The 23,346-nt window shown below is 38.9% G+C and overlaps 2 protein-coding genes across 2 annotated transcripts; both read left to right on the forward strand.

Moving 5' to 3' along the window:
- Nucleotides 1-317: 317 nt before the first annotated feature.
- lrrcc1 (leucine rich repeat and coiled-coil centrosomal protein 1) lies at nt 318-13,741 on the forward strand. Its single transcript, XM_023425374.2, has 19 exons — nt 318-700; nt 1,148-1,353; nt 1,523-1,588; nt 1,692-1,859; nt 3,998-4,164; nt 4,802-5,014; nt 5,384-5,583; nt 6,397-6,571; nt 7,143-7,291; nt 8,375-8,579; nt 8,856-8,995; nt 9,290-9,491; nt 10,067-10,252; nt 10,531-10,705; nt 11,121-11,284; nt 11,482-11,690; nt 12,017-12,154; nt 12,483-12,618; nt 13,250-13,741. Exons 1-19 carry the CDS (start codon nt 657-659, stop codon nt 13,358-13,360), a joined length of 3,054 nt encoding a protein of 1,017 aa, XP_023281142.1. The 5' UTR covers nt 318-656; the 3' UTR covers nt 13,361-13,741.
- Nucleotides 13,742-14,421: 680 nt separating this feature from the next.
- e2f5 (E2F transcription factor 5) lies at nt 14,422-23,143 on the forward strand. Its single transcript, XM_023425388.2, has 8 exons — nt 14,422-14,764; nt 16,286-16,395; nt 16,650-16,811; nt 17,371-17,479; nt 18,079-18,403; nt 21,144-21,275; nt 21,524-21,562; nt 22,300-23,143. The coding sequence occupies exons 1-8, from the start codon at nt 14,636-14,638 to the stop codon at nt 22,374-22,376; spliced, it is 1,083 nt and encodes a 360-aa protein (XP_023281156.1). The 5' UTR covers nt 14,422-14,635; the 3' UTR covers nt 22,377-23,143.
- The last annotated feature ends 203 nt before the right edge of the window (nt 23,144-23,346 follow it).

Raw genomic sequence — 23,346 nt, forward strand, 5'->3', positions numbered from 1 at the left:
AACAAAACAAAAAAAAACAAAACAATAAAGAGACACAAATACCACATTTTCAGGGGGGGGAGATTTGGCTCATGGACCGCTCTAGAACTTCCTGCTCTGGTACTTTGCTGCTCTGTTTCAAATTATTCAAAACACTGACAGTGCACTGTCTGAGATATTTGACCTGAGGTCCATCTTTAATTTTAACGTTTTAATACTTTAAAATCCTCTGCGCTGACCTGTAAGAAAGCCTTAGGCAGAGTCTTTCAGTGTCCCGGATGTTGCCGTTAACGACGTCATGTAAACAGGAAGTCCAGTGCTAGAAGCGGCCAGTTCAACTCGACCGAGGCTGCAAACAGCAACAAGAAATGTGTTAACGATCTCAACAATGCTATTTTGCCTGTTAGAAAATATAACACTCCAGTTGTTGGCTGTCCCAGCTTTTGTAACTGTAGGTTGAAGACGGGTTTGAATGAGTGAGCCTCCTTTGAGCTCGGTCGATAGTAAACTTTTGCTAGGCTGCTAGTTTACGTAGCTAAAGATTGAGTTGTGTCGGCTCATTCCTCCCAAGTCTTCTGTACATTTAACTTAATGTGACAGCGGTTTGTTTTATTTGTCAAGAGACTTGATGTTGAACATCACACAGACAGTACAAACACGTAAATAGCATCATCGTTATGGGAGACAAGGAGCTGAGTCTTATCGACAAGAATATAACAAGGTAACTAATCACAGCTTTTTGTTTTTGTTATTCCCAACTTAAATAGAGGTTGTATTACCATAATTTTAAGTCCTGATTAAAAAAAAAATTAAACATATTGTACATGAAATCTAAATATGCAAAGTGGCCTGTCACTATGAGTGAGATTGACATGAAGTAAAAAGTTGAATATTTTCCTATGAAGCATAATGGAGGAGGTCAGATTGTCAGGCAAAAAAAGACATTGGGAAACTTTGAATTTTGCAGTTCTGGGTATTTTTAGTAGACTTAACCACTAATTGACTACTCCAAAAAAAATTACAGTTTCATTGATAGAAAGAGTAATTGTTGTCTCTAAGGTTGAGGGACAGTTTCGTGCAGGTCAAAATGGTTCTGGGTATTAAGTTATGAAACTATTTTTTTCTTTTATGATGATCCTGTTGTTTCCCCTTGTTGCCTCTTGTCTAGTTTGCTGGATGTTCCCTTGACTCCCACTGTAACATCACTCAGTCTGCACTGCAATCACATCCCAAGGATCGAGGGTCTGACCTCAGCTTGGCACCTGCGGCACTTAGACCTTTCTTCCAATTGTATTTCTAAGATTGAAGGTCTAAGTTCCCTTACTTCCCTGAGAACATTAAATTTATCCTGTAACTTAATCACCAAGGTTGAAGGTGAGTCTTTAGTCACCATTTTAGTCAGATAATAAATGTTTCAACATTGTGGGAGTTCCCCAAGTAATAATTCTTCATCACTGGCTCTTGTGTTTACTCTGACGTTGCTGTAACTGCTTTATGAGCTGTAAAATCACTCAGTTGTTAATGTCCTCTCTCTGTGCCACAGGACTGAATGGCCTTGTGAACTTAACACGATTAAACTTGTCCTACAATCAGATAAATAACCTCACTGGTGAGTTCAATTCTGACTGAACAGTTTCTTTTTCTGCATTCAAATGAAAACATTAACAAGTGATTGACATGCCAATGCTGTTGATTCCTGATGTTCCCATCAGGGTTGTTGTATCTTCATGGCACGGAGTACAAGCTGAAGCACCTCAGTCTCCATAGCAACCACCTGGACCGCATTGATCAACTGCTTCAGTGCCTGCTGGGATTGCAAAGTGTAAGAGAGGTGACTTTAAGCCAGGATGGCAGAGACAACCCTGTGTGTGGGTCACCAGGTAGGTCATAAAAACTTTATTTTGGAGTACACTTTTACCTAGACCAATATATTCCCTGTAAATAACAGCCTTTTACAAATATACTGTATGGGTTCATGAGCTGATATGTAAAATAAACAAAAACAAACACATGGTTCAATCAAAAGTGCTAGGTCATTTAAAATGTCTGGTGCTGAGACTGTGAAGAATGTCAGGTTCATTGTTAAACTGCCATCTACCATGTTTTCAAGACATATCTTTGTCACAAAGATAGAGCTGCAACAATAACTCTATCAGTCGATTAGTCATTCGACAGAAAGTCACCAACTATCTTCACATTTGAATAATCATTTGTCAGTTTTTAAGCAGAAGTGTGAGAATTTATGGCTTCATTTGTCATTCATGATAGTAAACTGTCTATCTTTGGATTTCAGACATTTGAAGATGGCACCTTTGTCTGTGGGAAAATCATAACACAGTTTTCTACTTCTTACTTCAATTTTGCAGAAAAAAAATGTTAATCAAATAACTGATAATTGTTAGTGGCAGTCCTAGTGTACACAGAGACTATACTCACTTGCTAGTTTAATTGGTACACCTTCCTAAAATATATCTTATTTTTCTTTTGCAGGCTGAAACCTTTTTAAGACTACACCTCTACACACCATACTAGCACTCACCACCATTGACACAATAATAAGTACTTCCAGCACTGAACACGCTTGGAGTTATTTATTTGTGTTGATTCAACTTTATGGTACTTTTGAAGGCATTATAATTAGCTGTTCTGTCCAGCACATGTATATCAGTGAAGGTAAACTAAATATTAGGAACAGCCCCAGGCACACAAACCACAACACTAACCTTAACTAAAATAGCTTGAACACTCATCCACCATGAAAATAGGGTTTATTGCTGGTCTGTTGTTGACCACATTCGTTTTAGCTAGGTATACCTAATAAACTGGAGGCTTAGTGTATATTAACCTCCTAGGACCTGGCGTCCACATATGTGGACCTCACATTTCGGGTTCTCTAGACCACAATACTAACTTTTTCTCAACAAGGGCCTGGTGACCACATATGAGCCATGTTCAGAAATTGAAATGAACAGTTTAGAACAGTAACAATGCAAAATGTTCAGAATGTTTTTTACTTTGTTACAGACATACGTCTTTCTGCAACTGTTAGCAGTACTTCAAATGAGCCATATTGCTCAAAGGGGCACAATTGTTCTTTCTCATTTTGTTTTTGCACTCAGGAAAATGCTGCTGTGTTCTGGCACCAAATAAATAGTTTTGCACATCATTACTCAATTGTCTCTTTATTGGTTTCTATCGAAATTTAAAACTAATGTCCTCACATCATTTTTCTCAGAAACTACATCATGTAAAAAGATAATTCTTTGTTGTTGCACTCATCAGGTCCCAATCAGCCTAAATAGCAAAGAGAAATTAAAAATGCACGCCATGCAAGAGTTCGGGTCTTAGGAGGTTAAAGATTTTAGGTGTTGGACATTTGAGAAGTGTAATAATAGACATCAAAAGTATTTGATACCTGCAGATTTTTTCTCCTCTCTCTGTTTTTGATGAATCACTTACTACTCCAGGGGATAATTGTTGGATTTTGTAGAATAACTGACCATCACCATCTCCTTTATTGTCTGTAATGAATGCACAGTGAAAATCAGTGGTAGTCAAATCGACAGCCACTGATAGTAACGACTTGTAGTCTCTCTATGTGTTTTCCTGTCCCTGTCTCTTCATAATTCGATTGACAGCAGCTGTACTAATGTAAAAAATCTCTTCTGTTATGCTGAGCACCCATTATCCATATCCTCCTGTTCATGATTAATGCACTGCAGTAGTTGTTGAAAGTATCTCTTTAAATCAATGAGAGCATACTTAAAGCGTTCTTACAACCCTCGCTGTCAATATGTGTAGATACACCAATTTGAGAAGTGTAATAATAGACATCAAAAGTATTTGATACCTGCAATAGTGAATATGTGGATAGCACACGCACAAGAGAGGCTACTCATTTAGATATGGATTATTTGATTTTATGCAACATAACCACAGTGACATTTGATGTTTTAGTCGGGCAATAGTCGGGTTTGGTTTTTTAAATGTATGTATGTGTGTGTCTGTCATGCTGCAGGTTACAGGGAGATTGTTATGCAGTCGTTGCCACAGATCTCCGTCCTGGATGGCCTGGACCGGCTGGGAAATCCATCACATCCAGGTCTAGGCAGTCCCTGTGATATCCCTGGTCTGGAGGACTATGTGGACCTCCTGCTCTCCTCAGATACAAGTCACAATGAAGCTGTAATTATTGATACCACACTACTATTAATTTAGACAATTATGTATTTTAATATAGTAACCATAATGCAGTTATTTCTTTCACTGAAGAACACACCCAGCTAATTTACAGTCATTCATATAGAGCGCAATGTAATTTAACTAAGAGGCCTGAGAGAAAGAAGTTTCACCTAAAAACAGTTACATGCCTCACAAAATGTTTTTTGAAATGTGATACAAAATGACTTTGGCATTGCATTTAATTATTCATTTAATCTTTGCTAGACTTGTTGTCCATATCTGTATATTTTGGATTTGAAAAATTCATTCACACCTTCAGAAAAAAAAGTGTGATTTTTCACTGCACAGCCTGTCCTCTCACTTTTGGAAAGTGTCATATTACTGAACAAGTATAAAGTTTAAAAGTCTGAATTGTTGGAGTATACTGTAATTTAGTGGATTTATACCAGAATAGCAAAAGTTGGGGAATCTGATCTCTTTAATAATAATAATAAGTTACTTTACATATTCATTGCACCACATGGCAATTTCCAGTTTAAATTAGCTGGAGTGGAGTGTGACACAGCCGTAGTAGGTATCCTGATGTAAGACCATGTTCTTAATCAAGTGGGGAAAAATACAATTTAAGTTTCCATTGCAGCTAAGAGGGGACGGCCCTCTCACCACACCCCGCATTGACGAGGTGCTGACCCAGTTTCGGCAGCGGATTGCCTCCGAAGCAATTACAGATGCAGCCACACAACCAGATCACCAGTGCTTCCAGCCAGTTCATTCCGCTGTGGCTCCAGCAGACCCCGTTAATGAACAACGCATCAGGAAACTGGAGCACCAGGTGTCGCAGCTCATCCAGAAGGTGCTTATTTAACACTACTGAAAGCCATTGAGTCATTTATTAAGGAACTTTTGTGTGAGGTATACACTAGGAGCGAAAGCTAAAGAGACACACAGACAGTGGTTTGTTATTTCAAAGTAGAAACCAATAGCATTTGGCCTGAATGTGTAGCTAAGGCTCCTCGTTTAAAAATATAAGGCACATAATATATCACGAATAACAGTATTTTTGCATTCAAAACATTCATCTTAAAGACACACTTGTGTCTATCAGATACATCCTATGTTTGATTTATTTTTTAATAAGTTTGTATTCATCTAAACATATAATCTGTCAAATATTTATTTCATCCCCTCGCATATTATCAGCATTTCTGCAATATTTGCCCAGACCCCTGCAGGTGACAAAACCAGTGGCTCTACTCATTCCGTGGTGACGTTACGAAAAGCCAAGAGGGACACAGACCGCACGTCAGAGAGTGAGTGTGACAGCGGGAAGGAGAACAGGAGGCGCACCAGGATCCCCAAATATCGTAAGAACATAACAATGAGGACGACCAGCATGGAGATCAAAGGCAGGAGATCAGACAGGTGATTCTCTGCCCGCATACCTCTACACATGACAGTGTTTCAGCTTTCAGGTTAACTACTCTCTAGTGTGAATAATTTGTTTTGCCATCATGGTATGATTGGACTCCCTGATTTTGTTATAGTAGCTAACTCCCACCCCAGATTCCTCAGAAGTGGCTGTTAATGTTTTGAAACTCAGCTGTTTGAAGACATTTTCAGCACTGTTGGACACTATAACAAAGTCAGGGAGTGTACCTTTGAGTAATGATAATCACATTTATATACTTGCAAAAGTTTGCTGACACATAAGTGTTTATGATGTAATAATTTACAAAATCAAAAGCATCCATAACAATCAAACACAATATGTGGCAATAGATATTTTCATTTCGTACATCATGCATCAACTTAATATCATCAGGTATTTTTTTATGATAGAGGAAATCCTTTTACCTCTCAGCTGAAAGGGGGTGATAAATTTTCTTCTATGAGTGATGTGGTAAACTTTCCTCCTCTATGTTAGAAATTACAACTGTCTTCTCATTCCCATGATTAATGACCATGCCTCTGTGGTCTACACCCTCATCTTACTTCATCAGCCACTGATGATGTGCTTAAGATTCAGTAATTTAACTTAAGTAAGCTCCCAACTGTCCTCATCTAAAGCAAGGTGATTTTAGAATATTACCTCCAAATTCAATTTAAAGTTGTTCAGACTTTGCTTACCTGAAAAAGTCATCTGATCTGACCTTTATTGAACCAGACATTAGCTTGAGGGGTGTTTATAATCAATTTTACAGCTGGTTCAATTTCTGTGATTTGTTTTATGTGCAGCGATCAGGAGAATCATAAACAGAGGAGTTCAAAGTCTGCTGTGGCGCCCAGGAGGAAGCCTGGTGGTGCAGGAGCTGTAAACGCAGTTGGACCAACAAGGAGTGGAGCTTTGAGAGCTGCTAAGACCTCAGGCGATGTGAAAAGGAAGTCCACCGAGGAGGAGGAAACCTACAGGGTACAGGATGGATAGGCCTATTATTTTCATTATTGGTTAAAGATTGGTTAAAGAAGCCATTTGTAAGTTCCCCAATTGCTACATAGCCAATGGCCTTTAATCTGATGATATTTTTTGATTAATTGAAACATTTAGTCTATGAAACATTGTTGTGCTGAAGGGGACATCTTCAGATGTCTTGTTTCTTCCAAAAACCCCTAAATATACAGTTTATAATGATCATTCAACATGGTGTCAGGCTTTTTGCAGCTCAGACCTGTAACAGACTTTGATGTGTAAAATCAGTCGCTCTCCCCTTTATTCTTATTAGTATTCTTTACAGGAACTCACAAAAACTTCAAAAACCTTTTGAAACATTCACAATGTTATTTAATTGTTCATCCCTTAGATCACCAAGCATTATGGTTAGAGGACAACTATAAAAATGTCAAATGTAGCAGAAATCCACTTTTCAAATTGATGCCAAAGTAATGCCAGTTTTTTGTATGTCTATGTATGTTAACTCAATGTGTGTGTGTGTGTGTGTGTGTGTGTGTGTGTGTGTGTGTGTGTGTGTGTGTGTGTGTGTCAGACAATTGTGGAGGAGCGTGACCAGGAAAGGGAGAGGCGTTGGAAGGCGGAGCAGGCTGTGAGGAAACTAACAGAGGAGCTAAAGTGCCTGCAGACAAGGGTCAGTGAGGAAAAAGACCTTCAGAGCATGGCCCTGCACACCACAGACCGGTAAGAGAAAAAACACAGATGTATGCACTATGCACACAAACTTCCACATGAATCGCTGCAGCGGCTCTAAAGCAGATATCATGATGAAAGGGGATAATTGACCTTGTCTCTGTGGATTTTAGTTGTCAACTGCATAATGGATTCTCATCCATTTCTACCCTCTTCATCTTTTGTATTGGCTCTCCTCAGTCCAGAGCCTGATGCCTGTCTCATTCCTGAACAATGAGTATCCAACCCACCATTATAATTCCTCACTATCATTTTTCCCTAACCTCTTATGAAATCAAGCACACATACTGGCTCATCACACCAAAACCTTTAAATATTCGTTCATCTGTCTGTGATAATAAAGCTGTTTAGTGTAAAAAAGATCATTAACCTACGCACCCATCCAGCTTATATACCTTATATTTAAATTATAGCCAGAGGCTATAATTATCTATAATTAAATATTCCTATCTCTATCCCTTCTTTCTGCACTGCATAGCTATATCAAGAGTCAGGTAACTATTTTTTGCACTGTCCTCATTTGTATCACACCCTGCTTAGATAAATCTGCATTATGATTGTAATTAGAAGCCTGGTGACAAGCATATGTCAGCAGTATTACATGAATCAATCTTAACTATCACTTTCTAATAACACTGAACACAGCTGTTACTGTTGACTCCCTCGCTCATCAGGAGACAGATGACAGAGGAATGACTCATCATGGCACATTTAAAGAGGGAGCTAATGTATATGAAGTGTTCCTACAGTTTTCTTGTTCCTTACTAGGCTAGTTTTTTCTCTTGTTTTTCTTTCCACCAGACTGCCCTATTGTATAATCGCTTTTCTTTTCCATTCCCACTATAATTCTATTTTCTCTCCCTTAAGATAAGATTTTGATGATGGTGTAATGTCAGAATTCTTCAATTTCAAATGCTATCACATTTTTAACACTGAGCGATAAAACACAGGACAGTCAAGGGCATCACAAAATTGGTTGTAGTTCCAATTTCTATATACAGTAAAAAGAGACATTCGAAAAAAATTACTCCTGCATCTCTTGCACACTCTTATCATCATTTTCTTCCCGTGCAGACTGAAAGAATTGTTGCTAAAGGAGCGATCGGGGCACTCTGCACTACAGACTCATGTGGAGGAGCTGGAGGGGAGGTGTGAGTCCCTAACCCAGCAGCTGGAACAGGCCCGCAGCAGTGAAGAACAACGCAAGACTGCACTGCACAGACTGGAGGAAAGCATCTCCCATGGAGAGGCACTCAGGACTCGCCAGCAGGCTGAAGAGGTACAGTAGCTGGTTAAGTATACCCAAGAACACTCGCATCTCTGTTTTGATACAGACAGTGTACATTTAGTTCGGTCATTCTAGAAAAACAGAGCTTATACGTTTTTATACTGACTCTTGCAAATGAAAGCCCATCATTCTGTTACACCCTATTATCTATTGATTTTAATTATACTAGTACAGCATTCAATGATCCAGCCTTAAGATAAAAGGATTCAGCAGAGGGGGTCGATCATTGTGACAGGCTGGTATAGAACATGTGTTGACCTTCCACAGATGAAGCGGCACCAGGACCTGGAGAACAAAGCAGCAGCTCTGAAGAGGGAGTTGGACATCCAGAGAGCCTCAGTGCGCCAGCACAAAGACAAACTGCAGCAGCTGCATGAACTGCTCGCATCCAGGGAACAAGAGCACAGGTAGATCTGGAGGATTTTATACTCATCACTAGAAGAGGATTTTTTATGATATTTGTGGTTTAATATCAACTATAAGATTTTTATATAAAATTTCTTTAGAAGTTTGCTATATCCAAATGAAATATTGTGCGAACACATGTCAGTCTCATTTATTATTTAAAGTCCTTAATGAAACACTTAACAAAGTCCTATTACAGTAAGAATTTCAGGTTATTGCTCACAAATTACAATGTGAAGACTCTTGTGCTCCAGTAGTCAGGTCAGTGTACTATGCCTGTTTGCATTGTTTTGCAGAAAACAGCTGGAGTTGCGTTTGCAGCCTAGCGGGACAGATTTCCGTGACGCTGTGGCGCAAGAAGTTGCATCAGTGGAACAGAGACAAGCTCACAGGGAGGCAGAGCTGCGGGAGAAACTGGCAGACGGCAGGAAGCAGTACGCTGCTCTGGAGGACGAGTTCCGCATGGCACTAACCATCGAGGCTGCTCGCTTCTCTGAGGTCTGCTAAAAGATGGACAACAGCCATACAGATGGCCTGTAATTTTTCATTATATTCTCTGTACAGTCCAGCTGATAAAAGATTACTGTGTCCAGTGAAAAGTGAAATGATTGAACTGGAATTGACCCCAATCTCAATAGACTGATGGTGAAAGCTGAAATTGAATTAGGATCATTTGACTCTGGACAAGTAGTCTGTGATTGCCGCAGGAAGAAAGCTATACAAAAGGACTGGATTTGAATCAATCTGTACTTTTTCGTTATGGTTACCAATTTCATTCAGCCCCAGCACAAAATGTAATCTTATTCTTGATTGCTGCTGCTTGCACAATTTTCTAGTTTAAGTCTCCAAACTTTTGACTTTTGACTTTTTTGACTTTGAGAAAAGTTGAATGAGATACAGATTGCAAGCCACACCTTCACTCATGAAAACCTCACTGAAACCTTCTCTGTGAGACCTCAAAAGTGACATTGATTGATAAAATTGTCAATCTGGTAATGCTTGAACCAAAAGTCCTTCATTCTGTTTAACTGCTAGCTGCCTTATTCACATTCAGTTACACTCTGCTTTTGTAGGTGAAAGAGGCTTATGATCAGATGACTGCAGAGCTGATGGAGCTCAAGGCGACCCTCGCCCAGTCCCAGCAGAGGGAGAAAAAATCAGGCTGTCTGGTGCAGGAGCTCACAGCCATGGTCAAAGAACAGAAGAACCGCATCACTGAGCTCATCAAAGCCAAAAGAGACGCTGTAACTGATCTAAAGGTACAGCACAGGGAGATTTTTATTCCTCAAACCTCTAGGTAAATTATGAGCAAATTACTTGATTCAGGTTTGAAAAAATTCACATTATATAAGATGGAGATGACCGGTCCTGGGCATCAGTCATTGCCTTTTCAAAAACTGTTCAGCCTGCGCCTGTAGGAGACTTGACTACTTTGGGACATCATAAATACTGAACGGTCCAGCTGCCTTTCCATCTGCCAGCCATGACAGATGGCTGTTGATCATTAATACTGTCTCCATGTCTGTCCCTCTGCCAGAGCCGCCTGCATTCCTTGGAAGCAGAGGTGGAGCAGGACCGGCGTCACAGCCTGCAGCTCGAGTTGCTCAAGAAAGACAAGGCGCGACTGTTGTCTCAGCTCACAGCTCAGGAGTCAGTGATAGATGGCCTCAGGGCAGAAAGGAGGATTTGGGGCCAGGAGCTCGCTCAGCAAGGTGGGAGACGTACAGGGAGAGCACTTGTACTTTGAATCAGCTGTACAGTGCGTGGGACACAGTCAGCGAGTTTTATTTGTTTTTACGGACTGTAACTTACTTTGTAATGTATTGACCTGTAAGTCACTCTTAACATTTAGAGATTCTACATTAGAGTAGGCATTATTTGTTTGGCTTAATACTGTACTAATGTTTTATTTCATTTATATCAAGTAGAGCCTGCCATCTAGTGGTGACTTGTGAGACACACTTTCATATTTATTTACATGAAATCAAAACCACTTTTAAAAGACATTGAAAAGGAAAATATAGTAAAGGATAAAGAATAAAGGCCTAAAAGTTATAGAACAGTTTCACAAGTTCTATCATTAAAGACATGATCTGGTTTACAATTGTATGTGTATCTCTTTGCTAGGAGCATCTTTAGCTCAGGACCGTGGGCGCCTGGAGGCCAGGATAGAGGTGCTGAGCACTGAGCTGCAGACACAGAAGAAACAGAATGAGAGGGACAACGATGCCCTCAAAATCAAAGTTAAAATCATTGATGACCAGACAGAGACCATCCGCAAACTCAAACAGGTAGGACAGCAAAAGACAAACATCCTACCAGAACCTGTCATACGTTCATGTTTGTGCGTTCTACCATGAGCATTGAGAGTTGGTGTATGTTTATGTGCATTTGTGTGTATGAATCTATCTGTCTTGTCTTATCCTGTTTTTATCTTGAGACACACTGAGGCAGTTTCTCTTCCTCCCCCCACCTTCCTGCTGTTTAGGTCTTGCAGGAGCGTGACGATCAGATCCGTAGGCTGCGTGAGGAGGCAGTCCAGGCCCAGAAGAGTTTCCAGCAGCAGCAGGAGGAGGAAACAGCACGGCAGGCTGAGCTGAGAGAGCAGCTAGAACATGTCAGCCTGCGCAAGGAAGAGCTGAAACAGCTGCTGGAGGACAGAGAGGCAGAGCTAGAGGAGGTCAAAAGAATTCACAGGCAAGGGTCCCATCACAAATACACTATACTTAGCGCAAAAAGTTCTGCCCTAGTGTTGCGTGTGTGGAAAATGAAGTGAGACAAGGATAAAAAGGTCCATTATAATCAATTTATCATTGTATTTTAAAAAGTTATTTGAAAACAACATATGAAAGTAAAATTGAATGCTGTATTAATTTTTTAATTTTAGATGCCAACCTGACCCAAACCCTCATGGTCAAAGGCTGCTGCTGCTGCTGCTGCTGCTGCTGCTGCTGCTCAAATATTGATGTAGCAGCTACTTTCTGAAATACCGCAATGTTTTCTGTTTTGTTGTCTCTATTTAGTGATTCCAGTAAGAAGTGGCAGGAGAAAGCAGACCTGCTCACTCTGTTGGAGAGCCAGGTGAAGCGTATGAAAGACAACTTTGATTCCAAGGAACGCTTGCTGCTGGAAGAAAGAGATAAAGCAACAGAAGCCCACAAGTATGCTGCAATGTCAGAGGAGAGCAAATCTCTTTTCAGCATTTCCCATCTGCTATTCTGGGCCTGCACATACTGCTGTCAGTCCACTCACATGGTCCAGGCACATCTGTGTCTCAAGGATCATGCCTACATAATCCAAACATATTCGCCTACTTTGTCTTTTTATTTTTTATTTTTTATTTTATTTTATTTATTTTTTTTGGTAGTGGTTGAAAATTGTTGAATATGACAAATAATGGAGGTTTGGGATGCAATAAATGCAATCACAGTTGTTAAATGTCTCACCTTACGTAATATTATGTTTTGTTTGTGATTGTCTGTTCTGCAGGGCTGCAGTAGAGAAGTTGCACTGTGTGGATGATGCTTTCCGTCGACAACTTGAGTCTGTCCAGGCTTCCCATCAAGCTGAGCTGCTGCGAATGGCTAATGAAAAGCAGAAACAGATAGAGCAAGCCAATCAAAAGGTAAAATATAGACACTTTCCACAGAAATTCCCAGTTTCCCTTCAAGTTTTTTGGATTTGTGCCAGTGTATTCATATATGAGAAATGTGGAATGCCAGGTAATCATGCTCATTCTAGTATTAATGAAGGAATAGTCCGTCTGTATTAAATAGTGTACACATTCTAATTAAAATAGTCTTAATATTTGCTATGGTACAGTAATGTTATCTTTTAATGTTTTATCTGCTTCACCATGCTCAAGAGGAGCAGTTTTGAAAGTAGTTACTAATGGTTACAGGTGACCATGCTAGAGGAGAGACAGCTACACAAACATTGCATGCAAGGTCTCCGTTGCTTCACTGTTGGATTCATAATGCACTACGCTTAATGGGAAAGATTTTGTCATGGAAAGGTTTACATTCCTGACATAGCTGAGAATGTCTGGATTTGAGAAAAAAATAACATCTTGAAAACGAATACATTTAAGGAAATAGGAATAATGGAGATCTGCAGTTTCGAAATGTTTTTTGACAGTTTTGTGATTAAAACAGATGATGACTTATAGAGCATGAAAATCTTGTATGAAGCAGTTTAAAGAAGTCACGTGTGTGTGCTGCAGCTGAGGTTGTCTGCATTGTGCCTGTCCTCCTCAGGTGTTTGACGTGGAGGAGGAGATGCGTCAGCTCCTGGAGGAGACAGAAACTAACAAGCGAATCATGGAAGAGAAAATGAAACGTCTCACAAGTGTACTTAAAGACTTCTAACCCATAAAATACGTCTTGTTTTGCTGCTACAGAAATGTATGAATGAAAACACTAGTGGATAGTTGTATTTATTTTTTATGACAATTACAATTACTACTTTTTATTTATTTTTTATGTTAAGTTATTGTTGTATTTCGATAAATCATGATTTATCTCATTTTTTTTCTTGAGCATATTTTTCTTTTCTTTTTTAGAACACGTAACAGAATTGGGTTTATGCAAAGGGAAAATGAGAACATCAGGTTCTGTGTTAAATAATTGTTAATCTTATGATCGATTAATATTAGTTTTACTACAATTTTTTGGTATGTGAGCATTTTGCTTTGTGAATATGCTTTCCTTGACCAGTTCAAGTAAATCATTAAAAATTTTACTCGATAATTGATGTTTTTGTAATGCACCTCTTATCACAAAAGTAAAATTAAGAAAAACAAAACATGGAAGTAACATTTTCAAATGTTAGAAACAAATTTTAATTTATTTTTTAATCACTGTCAGTATGTTGTAACTTCTGAATGTTGATGTAAAACATTATAGCACTTGCCAGGCTACAAAACCCACTTAAGGTGCCACTAAGCCTGTTAAAATTGCTAGTAGAGAACAAATGCTGACTATAAATGGCTGAAAAATACCAGTATTTGACTTCTGTTATCTTATCTTTACACTTCCTTGTGTCCAGAGGTGAGAACACAGGCAGCCAAACTCAAGAGGTGTTGGAGCAGGTAAAGGTTTTGAAGGCACAGATCTCTGAACTAGAGGACCAAGAGAAAGAGCTGGACAACCAGACACACAAAAAGTAGAAATGCTCATTATAATCAAAATTCTGATGCTAAGTCCTCCTTGACCTCTGAGCTGTACTTACTACGAGTGGCAAGTATTTTTATTTTATCTATTTTTGATATTTATTTATTTAATGTTATTTTTCATCATGCAAACATTCCTTTTATGTTTATTTTGTTGCCGGACACGGGCTTCAATACAGATTTCGGATTTAAGAGCGATTGATCAGTCAGTTGATGTGGTGTGCGGTGGAACAAGGAGAGGGCGGGGTCGAATTTGGACTGAGGCGGGGCTTCACTGACAGGGAGCGCTTGACAGAGCGGGACAAGGGTTGTCTTGGCAACTGTAACATAACGTAACGTCCGTTCATTTAAAAACCCACAGGTACCTGCCGTCGTCCCATTGAGATAACAGAGACGGTACCTGAATGGAAAGAAATGTCCGTTATTTGAGGTTAAACATTATTAAAAAATAAGTTAAACATTTAGAAAGAAGATGGAGTTTGAGACGACGGAGACCATACGCTCGACACCGAGTCGACACGAGAAAAGTTTGGGGCTCCTCACAATGAAGTTTGTCAGTCTGCTACAAGAAGCTAAGGATGGCGTCCTTGATTTGAAAGTGGTCAGTGAAACAACGTCGATAACCCCAATGTTGTTGTTTGAGGGTTGTTATTGGGGTTTTGTTAATTGGTGTTTCGGAAGTGCCACCTTTTGTGAACAAAGGGCTGTCAGCCCAACCGGGGCCAGTCAGGTGCATTGATTTGTTTTAACAGGTGGACTAGCTAGCCGCCATTAACCAGGCCTCCTCGTCTCTATTTACTTTTGAGGTACTAGCATTTCCATGTTATCCTCTTTTTTTTTACTCCACTACATTTATCTGATAGTTGTACTTTTTAAGATTAACGTTTTACATTTGAAAACATATATTAAACTTGTGAAATAAAATGCCCTGTTAAATATTGAGTTTCGAGCAGTTTCGGCTTGTAACCTGTGTCTCCTCTAAACTCCTCACATGGTTTCATTTAAATAACTGTTCTTGGCACAAAGAAGTAAAACTCTACTATATTTAGCGAAAAAAAAGGAAAGGTCCCCAAAATCCATACAGCTTTAGTTGTAAAACTTTTTTCTACTATTCTCTTGTATTAACCATATTACAACCCCTCAGTTTTACATTATGACCCTTTGAAGGGGTTAGAACCACTTCACTAAATTACTAAACTGTAAATAGCGTAGAAAGATCAGATCTATGTTGTTACCCTCTGGGAAGACCAGTTATAGCTGTAACAATTTGTCAATTAAAAAGTTTAATGGTTAGTATAATTTTTTTTAAAGAAATGAATAACAAATATTCTAGTTCCAGCTTCTCCAATGGGTTTTTGCAGAACAAGACATTTGAAAATATCACCTTGGACACCTTGAACAGGGATAAACGTTTTTCACTGTTTCATGAGGTTTTAAAAAATGAAAAAAATTGAGAAGATGATTGACAGATTCATTTATAATGAAATAGTTGTTAGTTGCAGCCCTAATGCCAGTGAGATGTGCCAACAAGCAACATTTTCTTTGAAAGTTTCCTTCCTGCCATCGCTCAGATTATTCTGTTTTCTTGTGGCTGTTTGCTAACAGCTACTTTTAAGCTCTAGAAATGAAGCATAAATGGTGATGTTTTTTAAAAACCCTTTCCTCAAATATTAAGTTGAAATTTTGAACCATCTACCCAGCAGCCCTTAGTATTTTGATAGGTGGGTGTATCTTTGCCAGACCAACCTGAGATGAGAAAAAATCTACCATCTTTTTTCACTGAAAATAAGTTTTCCCTCTTTCCTTGCGCGCCAAAGCTGAGTAATGTTTACACAGCAGGCTTCTCGGACGATTTCCCTCCTCCTCCGTCCTCTGCTATTGTATAACTGTCCTCTCCTGCCAAGGTGTTTGACTTGTTGTTTGTGCAGCTTAATTTGAAAAATTGTTCATTTGTTGGCTTTGCTGAAGTCTCTTTTTTTTTCATTCCATGCAGTCTTCGCTGCATAAATTTCCTGTTTATTGCCAATGCCTGTTAAAAGTGTCTTTGATGTGCCTTGTCAACGAGGATTCACATTAAGCTACCACTGAGTAAGAGCCTTTATGGAAATGTCTGTCTTAACAGGCTGCAGACAGCTTGGCAGTGAAGCAGAAGAGGAGGATATATGACATCACTAATGTCCTGGAAGGTGTGGGGCTGATTGAGAAGAAAAACAAGAATATTATCCAGTGGAGGTTTGAAAACACAAGTCACTGCTATTTTCAAATGTTAGAAACAAATTTTAATTTATTTTTTAATCACTGTCAGTATGTTGTAACTTCTGAATGTTGATGTAAAACATTATAGCACTTGCCAGGCTACGAAACCCACTTAAGGTGCCACTAAGCCTGTTAAAATTGCTAGTAGAGAACAAATGCTGACTATAAATGGCTGAAAAATACCAGTATTTGACTTCTGTTATCTTATCTTTACACTTCCTTGTGTCCAGAGGTGAGAACACAGGCAGCCAAACTCAAGAGGTGTTGGAGCAGGTAAAGGTTTTGAAGGCACAGATCTCTGAACTAGAGGACCAAGAGAAAGAGCTGGACAACCAGAAGGCCTGGCTGGAGGACAACATCAAACACCTAAACCAGAATCCCATCACCAGCACATATCCTTGTTTTACTTTTTTGTTCAATTTAGGTCAGTGTTATCTTAACTCCTTCTTTTCTGTACTGAGAGCACAAACTTGTTTGTGCTAAGATTTATTAACATTTCACATTAAGGCAAGTTAAAACACCCCAGTACCTACTTTGTAACATAACCTAAAAATAATGTACTGTTTTACTGATCACATTAAGTGTTCAAAACATCTACTACTGAGACTTGATTTGTGATGTCATTCCAGTTAAATGTCACTTGGTGTCATTTGTATTTGCGATTCTTTTTTTCTCTCTTTACTGTTGGTAATTCAACTCCTTTTTGGGTGCCATTTATTCATTTCAGAGGGAAAAAAATCCCCTCTTAATCCTTTTAACATTATTTGCTTATTGAACAGAAAATGCTATAAAGGGAGGATTATAGATATGAATGCTATTGTCACTGTCTTGTGAAATCACAGCCAGGCTAATCCCAATGTGTACAAAGCTCACAGTCTTGTTTTTCCAGTTTATCGAGTTCAATTTGCTCCCATAAGTAACCCTGTTCATATTTCCTTAACACTTCTTTACTTATAAATTTGTTACGCATGAAGACATTTGCAGTGCCTTCAGCGGAGACACTCTTCTTGCTGTCATGGCTCCTGCTGGAACGCAACTGGAGGTTCCATTACCTGAAATAGTTGGTCATTTCTTAAAATATTTCTTTATTGATTTGGATGTTCGTGTGGTGTGTGAAGTCTAACTGGAATTACAAAAACAAGTTTGCGAATGAAGCACAGAGTCATCAACACATATGGCTGGTTATTCTGCACAGAGGTGTGTATCTTGCATTCATACGATAAGCATTGTCGGATAAATGACTACACTTGTTTCCTGTAAAGAAATTAACCTTGCAATAGCTGACTTTTGGCCCTTATAGAAACAAGCTGGGAACACAGCACTGACAAATTATCACCTTTGCAAATGTTAGGGCAAAGTTGTTAGAAAAATGTTGCTCATTTTACACAATATTCACCACATTTTAGATCTATTTTTAGTTTCCTTCAACTCCTGCAGGAAATATCTTTGGCTGCTAAATGATCCAGTCTGTTCAACAGCTAGTCAATAAATGTCTATCATTTGGTGCTGAGCAGGAAGTGTTCAGTGGCTTTTTCGCTGAAAACAGGTTCCTGCTGTAAAAGTTATGCTATAATACCGGTGAGAGTGAATCAAAACAGTAGTCCAAAGTGGTTTACAAAGGCATGATCATAATCTTACAAACATGTTGTGGCTTTACAGGGCCAGAGTGGTCAGAAGAAGTACCAGGTGAACCTACGTAGCCACTTGGCTCCAATCCAGGTCATGCTCATCAACAGGGATTCAGACTCCACAATACCTGTGGTCTTCCCTGTGCCGCCCACTGATGACATCTGTCTGATGCCATCTCCACCCAGCACGCCTGCTAGCCTGCAGAGGCTCCCCCTCTCAACATCCATCTACTCCACCTCCAACACCATCTCCTCCTACTGCAGCCAGGACTCTCTCTGCTCAGACCACCAGATGGTGCTGCCAGAACATGATGAAGTGCTGACGCCTTCGTCTACCCCCCCTGATGTGCAGATGGGTAAGGACAGGAACTTTGATATTTGAGCATTTAATGCTTTTTATATACAAATTCGACTTTTAAAGACTTTTCTTAGGCTGTGATGAACGAAATTTATAAGACAAAAGTTTGACTTCACACAAAGAAATATTTATATACACAGTAGAAGTTTAAAACATAATAACAAAAACAATTCACAGCTTCAGTAGCCTCTAAAGTAAGAAGCTAATTGCATTATAACCCCAAAGTGCTGTCATCTTGGGGCAGTTTCATTTTCCCTCCATCTCTACATTTCCATCATGATTTAGCTTAAATAATATCCTCAATCTCATGAGTCTGGAGATGTTAAATAACCCCCCCCCCCAACTGTAGCTGCAAGTCCTTTAGTCAATATCACTTTAGGTTTGAGTCACTTAACAAGTGGTGTTGGGTGTCCACAGTGACGCTGGCTGAATGCACCAGGTGTTTCAGTTAAGTGACAGTAGAAATGGTGTAGAGAAAATCCCACTAGTGTAGACTTACGTACCAAATGCCACTGGCATCTCCAATAAAAACATGCCTATTGGACATACACACTCACTTACCACATTATTAGGAATACCTTGCTAAAACTTATGCAGTCAAATGCAAGAGCCCTGCAATAAGTCCTACTTTATAGAGTTAAGGAAACAGTTTGTGGTGTTGATTCAACTGTATAGTGATCTTAGAAACAGTAGTAGTTTGTGGTGCTGTTGAATTACCCAATAACTGAGTCATATTTTCTATTTCCCGCTTTCATTTTTACTTTAAATGACCTACACAGTAGCTACATGGCCCATGTTACCATTAACAGCTGGTAATTTACTAGTCTTGCAGTAAAAGAGGTAGAAGACGTTATACCTCAATGATTCTTATTGGTACATTGACTTAAGAGACCTCTTGCAATTCCCAGTATAGCTTTATTTAACTTGACCCTAAGCAGTGGGTTATGAGCCAGAATAAGTTAAAACACTCATGGGTGTGCAGGCCCTTTAAAACCATCACAAACAGCTGCAAGAGGTCAAACAACAACTAATTAATACTAGGTTTGTAAAATGATTGCTTGGTTGTGTCAGTTAGGGTGATGATGTCACAAGCCTAATCTCTCTGTAAAAATTGAACTATCAACACGCAGTGCTTTCAACGGCACATGCTGCTGTCCTTTTTTTTTTTTAAGTAAAGCTACTCTTAGACTTTCTAAACATCAGAGGAGGTCCTGGTTGTTGATCTCTATTGCACAATACTGAGAGGAAAATGTTTTTCTACAAGTGTAGACTAACTATTAAAAACACCTGTCAGTTACAACCAATATAATGCAACAACACTGTAAACTACAAATAACCACAAATGTAAATCACCCCTCTTAAACAGTTTCAACAAAAACTGAACATTAAAACCGTCTATTATTATATATATACTGCTTCTTTTTTCTTTTTTTTTATCTTTGTGCAGTAATGCAATTACTGGCAGAGATGGTTTTTTCAAAACTCTGAGTTGTATTCAGTAACGCTCCCATGTCCAAGAACTGAAAGTAATGCATTGCTGAGCTCCGTTGTCAGGAACTCAAACCCTGAAGACAAACAAAGAGAATACTGGCATTGCGAAACGAATCGTCGTCATCATGAAGTGGGTTTATTATTTCTTTAAAAGGCAATTGACTCAATATCAGATGACAGAGCACCCTCACAGGCAAGAACAGGAAACGTTTTTAAAAGGCCACTGCTTGCATCCATAATACTATGTGATCATAATGTAATTTAAAGGCAAAACCAAAAGCACTGTGTCACTCATAATGGTTTGTCTGTCTCAAGCATGTTTAAAATCTCAGAAGTTGATTTTCATAATGCAGTTAAATAAACCAAAACCAATGGCCCAGACCATAAGAAATCAATTTAAAAACCCATGCCGTAAAATTTTTAGGAAACTCCCACAACAGCTCTCGTGGGAAGAAAGCAAAAACATTCTGCAAAAACATTCTGGGCTAACATAATTCAAAAGTTCACAAGGGTTTTGTCTGTAACAGTTTTACACTGAGAGAGAAGGGAACTGTGATCTACTTGCATTAAAAATGAAAGTGGAAAAATATAAACATATTATCTATGTAAACCTGAAACTGCATCTCCGAATACCCACATGATATTTTGGGAAGACACTAAACACTGGTATTTTGTGTGTAGCAGACTTCCAGTATGTGTGAAAGACTAACCACTTCCTCAACTGGATCTAGGTTTATAAGAAAATGATGAGTAAGTTTTTCATAGGCACTGTAAGCATAGATAAAACTGGACAATGTGCAAACAGATATTTCTTTGCATTGTTAAAGTGAAAGTCAGTTGGATCTTCCTTCCTTTATGAGGAATTGTCATTACAGTGACACAGTAGACATTTACAAAATGATCTTTACTGTTAAATAACTCAACATATAGCGTGTTTACTCAGTGGCTTGCCACAAAATAGCCGGAGTGTCGAGATGTTTTTGAGGGGATTTACTTTTAAACAGAGGCAGGTAAAAATAACAGTTTGGATCTATACGAGGTTATGTAGTGACTCATTAGCAATAAGCTAATTTCTTTAAGTCTTTTAAGCGACTTCGTGCTTCACTATTTCTGGGATAGTGACCTGTCTTCTTCTAATTTGTCTAGGTCCAGGTAATTGAATCATGTAATGTTGCTGGTTTTATTTGTTAAAAGGAGCTTCACTGTATAGATAAGTATTCAGTTTGCACCGGCCATGCTCCCTGCAGAGTGTCAGCCAGTAGCAGTGTTGGGGCAGCAGCAGATGGACCTGGCGGACCCAGAGTTCCAGTCTGTGCTGGACGTGAGCAGCCTGCTGAAGCTCAACGCTGCTGGGGACCACATGAAGGACGACAGAGAGGGTAAAGGGATGAGGGAGATGGGGATGTGAACAGAGTTTATTCTGTAATTGAATGCAGCAGTGAGGCTTCGGGGAGACTTGATGTTTGTTTCACAGTTGTTTCAGTTATGTTCTGTAAAGGCTTTAAGATCTAAGCCTGCTTTTATTCAGTTTTTTGATTCCTAGCTTTAGGATTAGGCTGAATTATATACCTATATTTTAGTAGACTACTTACTGTTAAACAGAAACATGTTTTTAATACTCTTGCAGGAGCTGTTGACCTGATTGATGAGCTAATGTCTACTGATGGTAAGAATTGCAAGACCTGGAATAAGTAACTTCATAAATGGAAAAACTGTGTCTTTATTTACTAACTGTTACAGTGTACAACCCAACTAGCAAGCCTGTTTCACTTCTGTTACACCCAGCATCACTGGTGGGTGTGGCCAGAAATGTGCTCTGTTACATCTTTAACCGCACCCAGCAGTGATTTCCTAAGGTCCTGGAGTCTGCCTGTACATCACTGCAACCAGGTGTAAAGTTAACTAGCAAAAACAAGATTTTCAGGTGGTTAAACTTACTCTGTAAATAGATAATGTACACTAATGACATTGGCAGGTTAATATTTGTCATTTTCAGCATCTTAATTTAGCATGTTAGCATGTTAACATTTGGCAGAGACAAAAGTTTCACACTGCAGATTTATAAATGTCTGTACAAAACTTGCTAATCAAGTCAAAAGATGTTGAGATATTTCACAGGATATGTGAAAACTTTGACTTGTTGGTGGTGCCAGAGGAAAGGCCAGGGATCACCAAAGTCATTAGGAATCTTCCTCTCACCATGGATATGGGAACCAAATGTCACAGCAATCCATCCAACAGTTGTCGAGATGTTTCGATCTGAACAAGAATGTGTGACTGACCAGTGTTACGATCCCCTGGGCTATGACGCTTTGCAAAGCTTAGAATATACCTGGGTCTGCCTGTCTTTGTCTTACTAATGTTTTATAGTAATCTCGTTGTTGCTCCTCTCTCCTCGTGCAGGTATAGATTACAGCTTCAACCTGGATGACAATGAGGGGGTCTGTGACCTGTTTGATGTCCAGATACTCAATTACTGATGGCAGACAATGTGCTCTTCTCTGCAGTCATACAATGTCTCTAAAGACACTTCAAACCTTTCCCATTTTGTTAGAGTTGCACAGCTGACTTTAACTTTAACATTCCATTGTTATCTATCTTTAAAAAAAAACAACCTTTTACACACAAGACTTCACTGCTCTTCACCAGACTTCTTCAGTGTACTATACTGGCCGTTTGCCCTCAGCCAACATTAAACAAAGTGCCTGAATTAATTAACCATAAGATATTTACATAGCCAGGAGTCATTGTGTCTCCGTTGGGTCTTTAACTGGGTGGTTATCTGCAACATTCCACAGAAATGAGTTGCCTTACTGGAAGAAAACCAGGACAAATCCTTCAGCCTTCTGCTGCTTATTTACATGTAAATTTGTATTTTTCCACATCTAGTGGAAAGCCTGAGACTTGAAGACAACTGCTTTATTTTTTGTAGTTTATCAACATTGGGACTGTGACAGCATTTTACTTTAGGTGATATTTACAGTAACTCATACAGTATTAGCTTTTTTTCTTACATTTAATACAGGGTTGATGATCTAGTTCAGGGTATTTAAGTTAGTAACTTTGTTTGCATGGAAACCATATTCTGTAAAAAGCTAACAAATTTCATAGTTATATTTCATGAAATGGCATATTGTATTTAATGAGTGAATGTTTGGTTACGTTTTGTAACAGTGTTCTCATGTGGAAAATGCCAGAAAGTTTTCTTTTCTATTGTGACACTGCCATTTTAGGCCTCTGAGTTTTTGTTTTAAAAAATTCTTAGAATTACATTTATATATTTGAATAAGTAATACCTTTTACTTAATTTGATAAACAATTCTTGGTTCTCGTTTGTTGAAAATGAAGCTGGTTGAATGCCGTAATTAAGGAATTGAATTAGCTATATTTCTTATCTGAAATAATAAATAAGAGCCTTGAGTGGCATTTTTGTATATTTATAGTTTTTTT

The sequence above is a fragment of the Seriola lalandi genome, unplaced genomic scaffold, assembly GCF_002814215.2.
Source record: "Seriola lalandi dorsalis isolate HSWRI2012SDOR001 ecotype SW California unplaced genomic scaffold, Sedor1 jcf7180002054777, whole genome shotgun sequence".
NCBI lineage: Eukaryota > Metazoa > Chordata > Actinopteri > Carangiformes > Carangidae > Seriola > Seriola lalandi.

Bases quoted from the DNA above. Each gene is read 5' to 3' on its own strand.
- lrrcc1 (XM_023425374.2), top strand. From the start codon at position 657: ATGGGAGACAAGGAGCTGAGTCTTATCGACAAGAATATAACAAG. The intron at 5,584-6,396 runs GTGATTCTCTGC...TTTTATGTGCAG, and splicing joins AAAGGCAGGAGATCAGACAG to CGATCAGGAGAATCATAAAC. The intron at 12,155-12,482 runs GTATGCTGCAAT...TCTGTTCTGCAG, and splicing joins AAAGCAACAGAAGCCCACAA to GGCTGCAGTAGAGAAGTTGC.
- e2f5 (XM_023425388.2), top strand. From the start codon at position 14,636: ATGGAGTTTGAGACGACGGAGACCATACGCTCGACACCGAGTCGACAC. The intron at 14,765-16,285 runs GTCAGTGAAACA...CTGTCTTAACAG, and splicing joins GCGTCCTTGATTTGAAAGTG to GCTGCAGACAGCTTGGCAGT. The intron at 18,404-21,143 runs GTAAGGACAGGA...TGCTCCCTGCAG, and splicing joins CCCCCCTGATGTGCAGATGG to AGTGTCAGCCAGTAGCAGTG.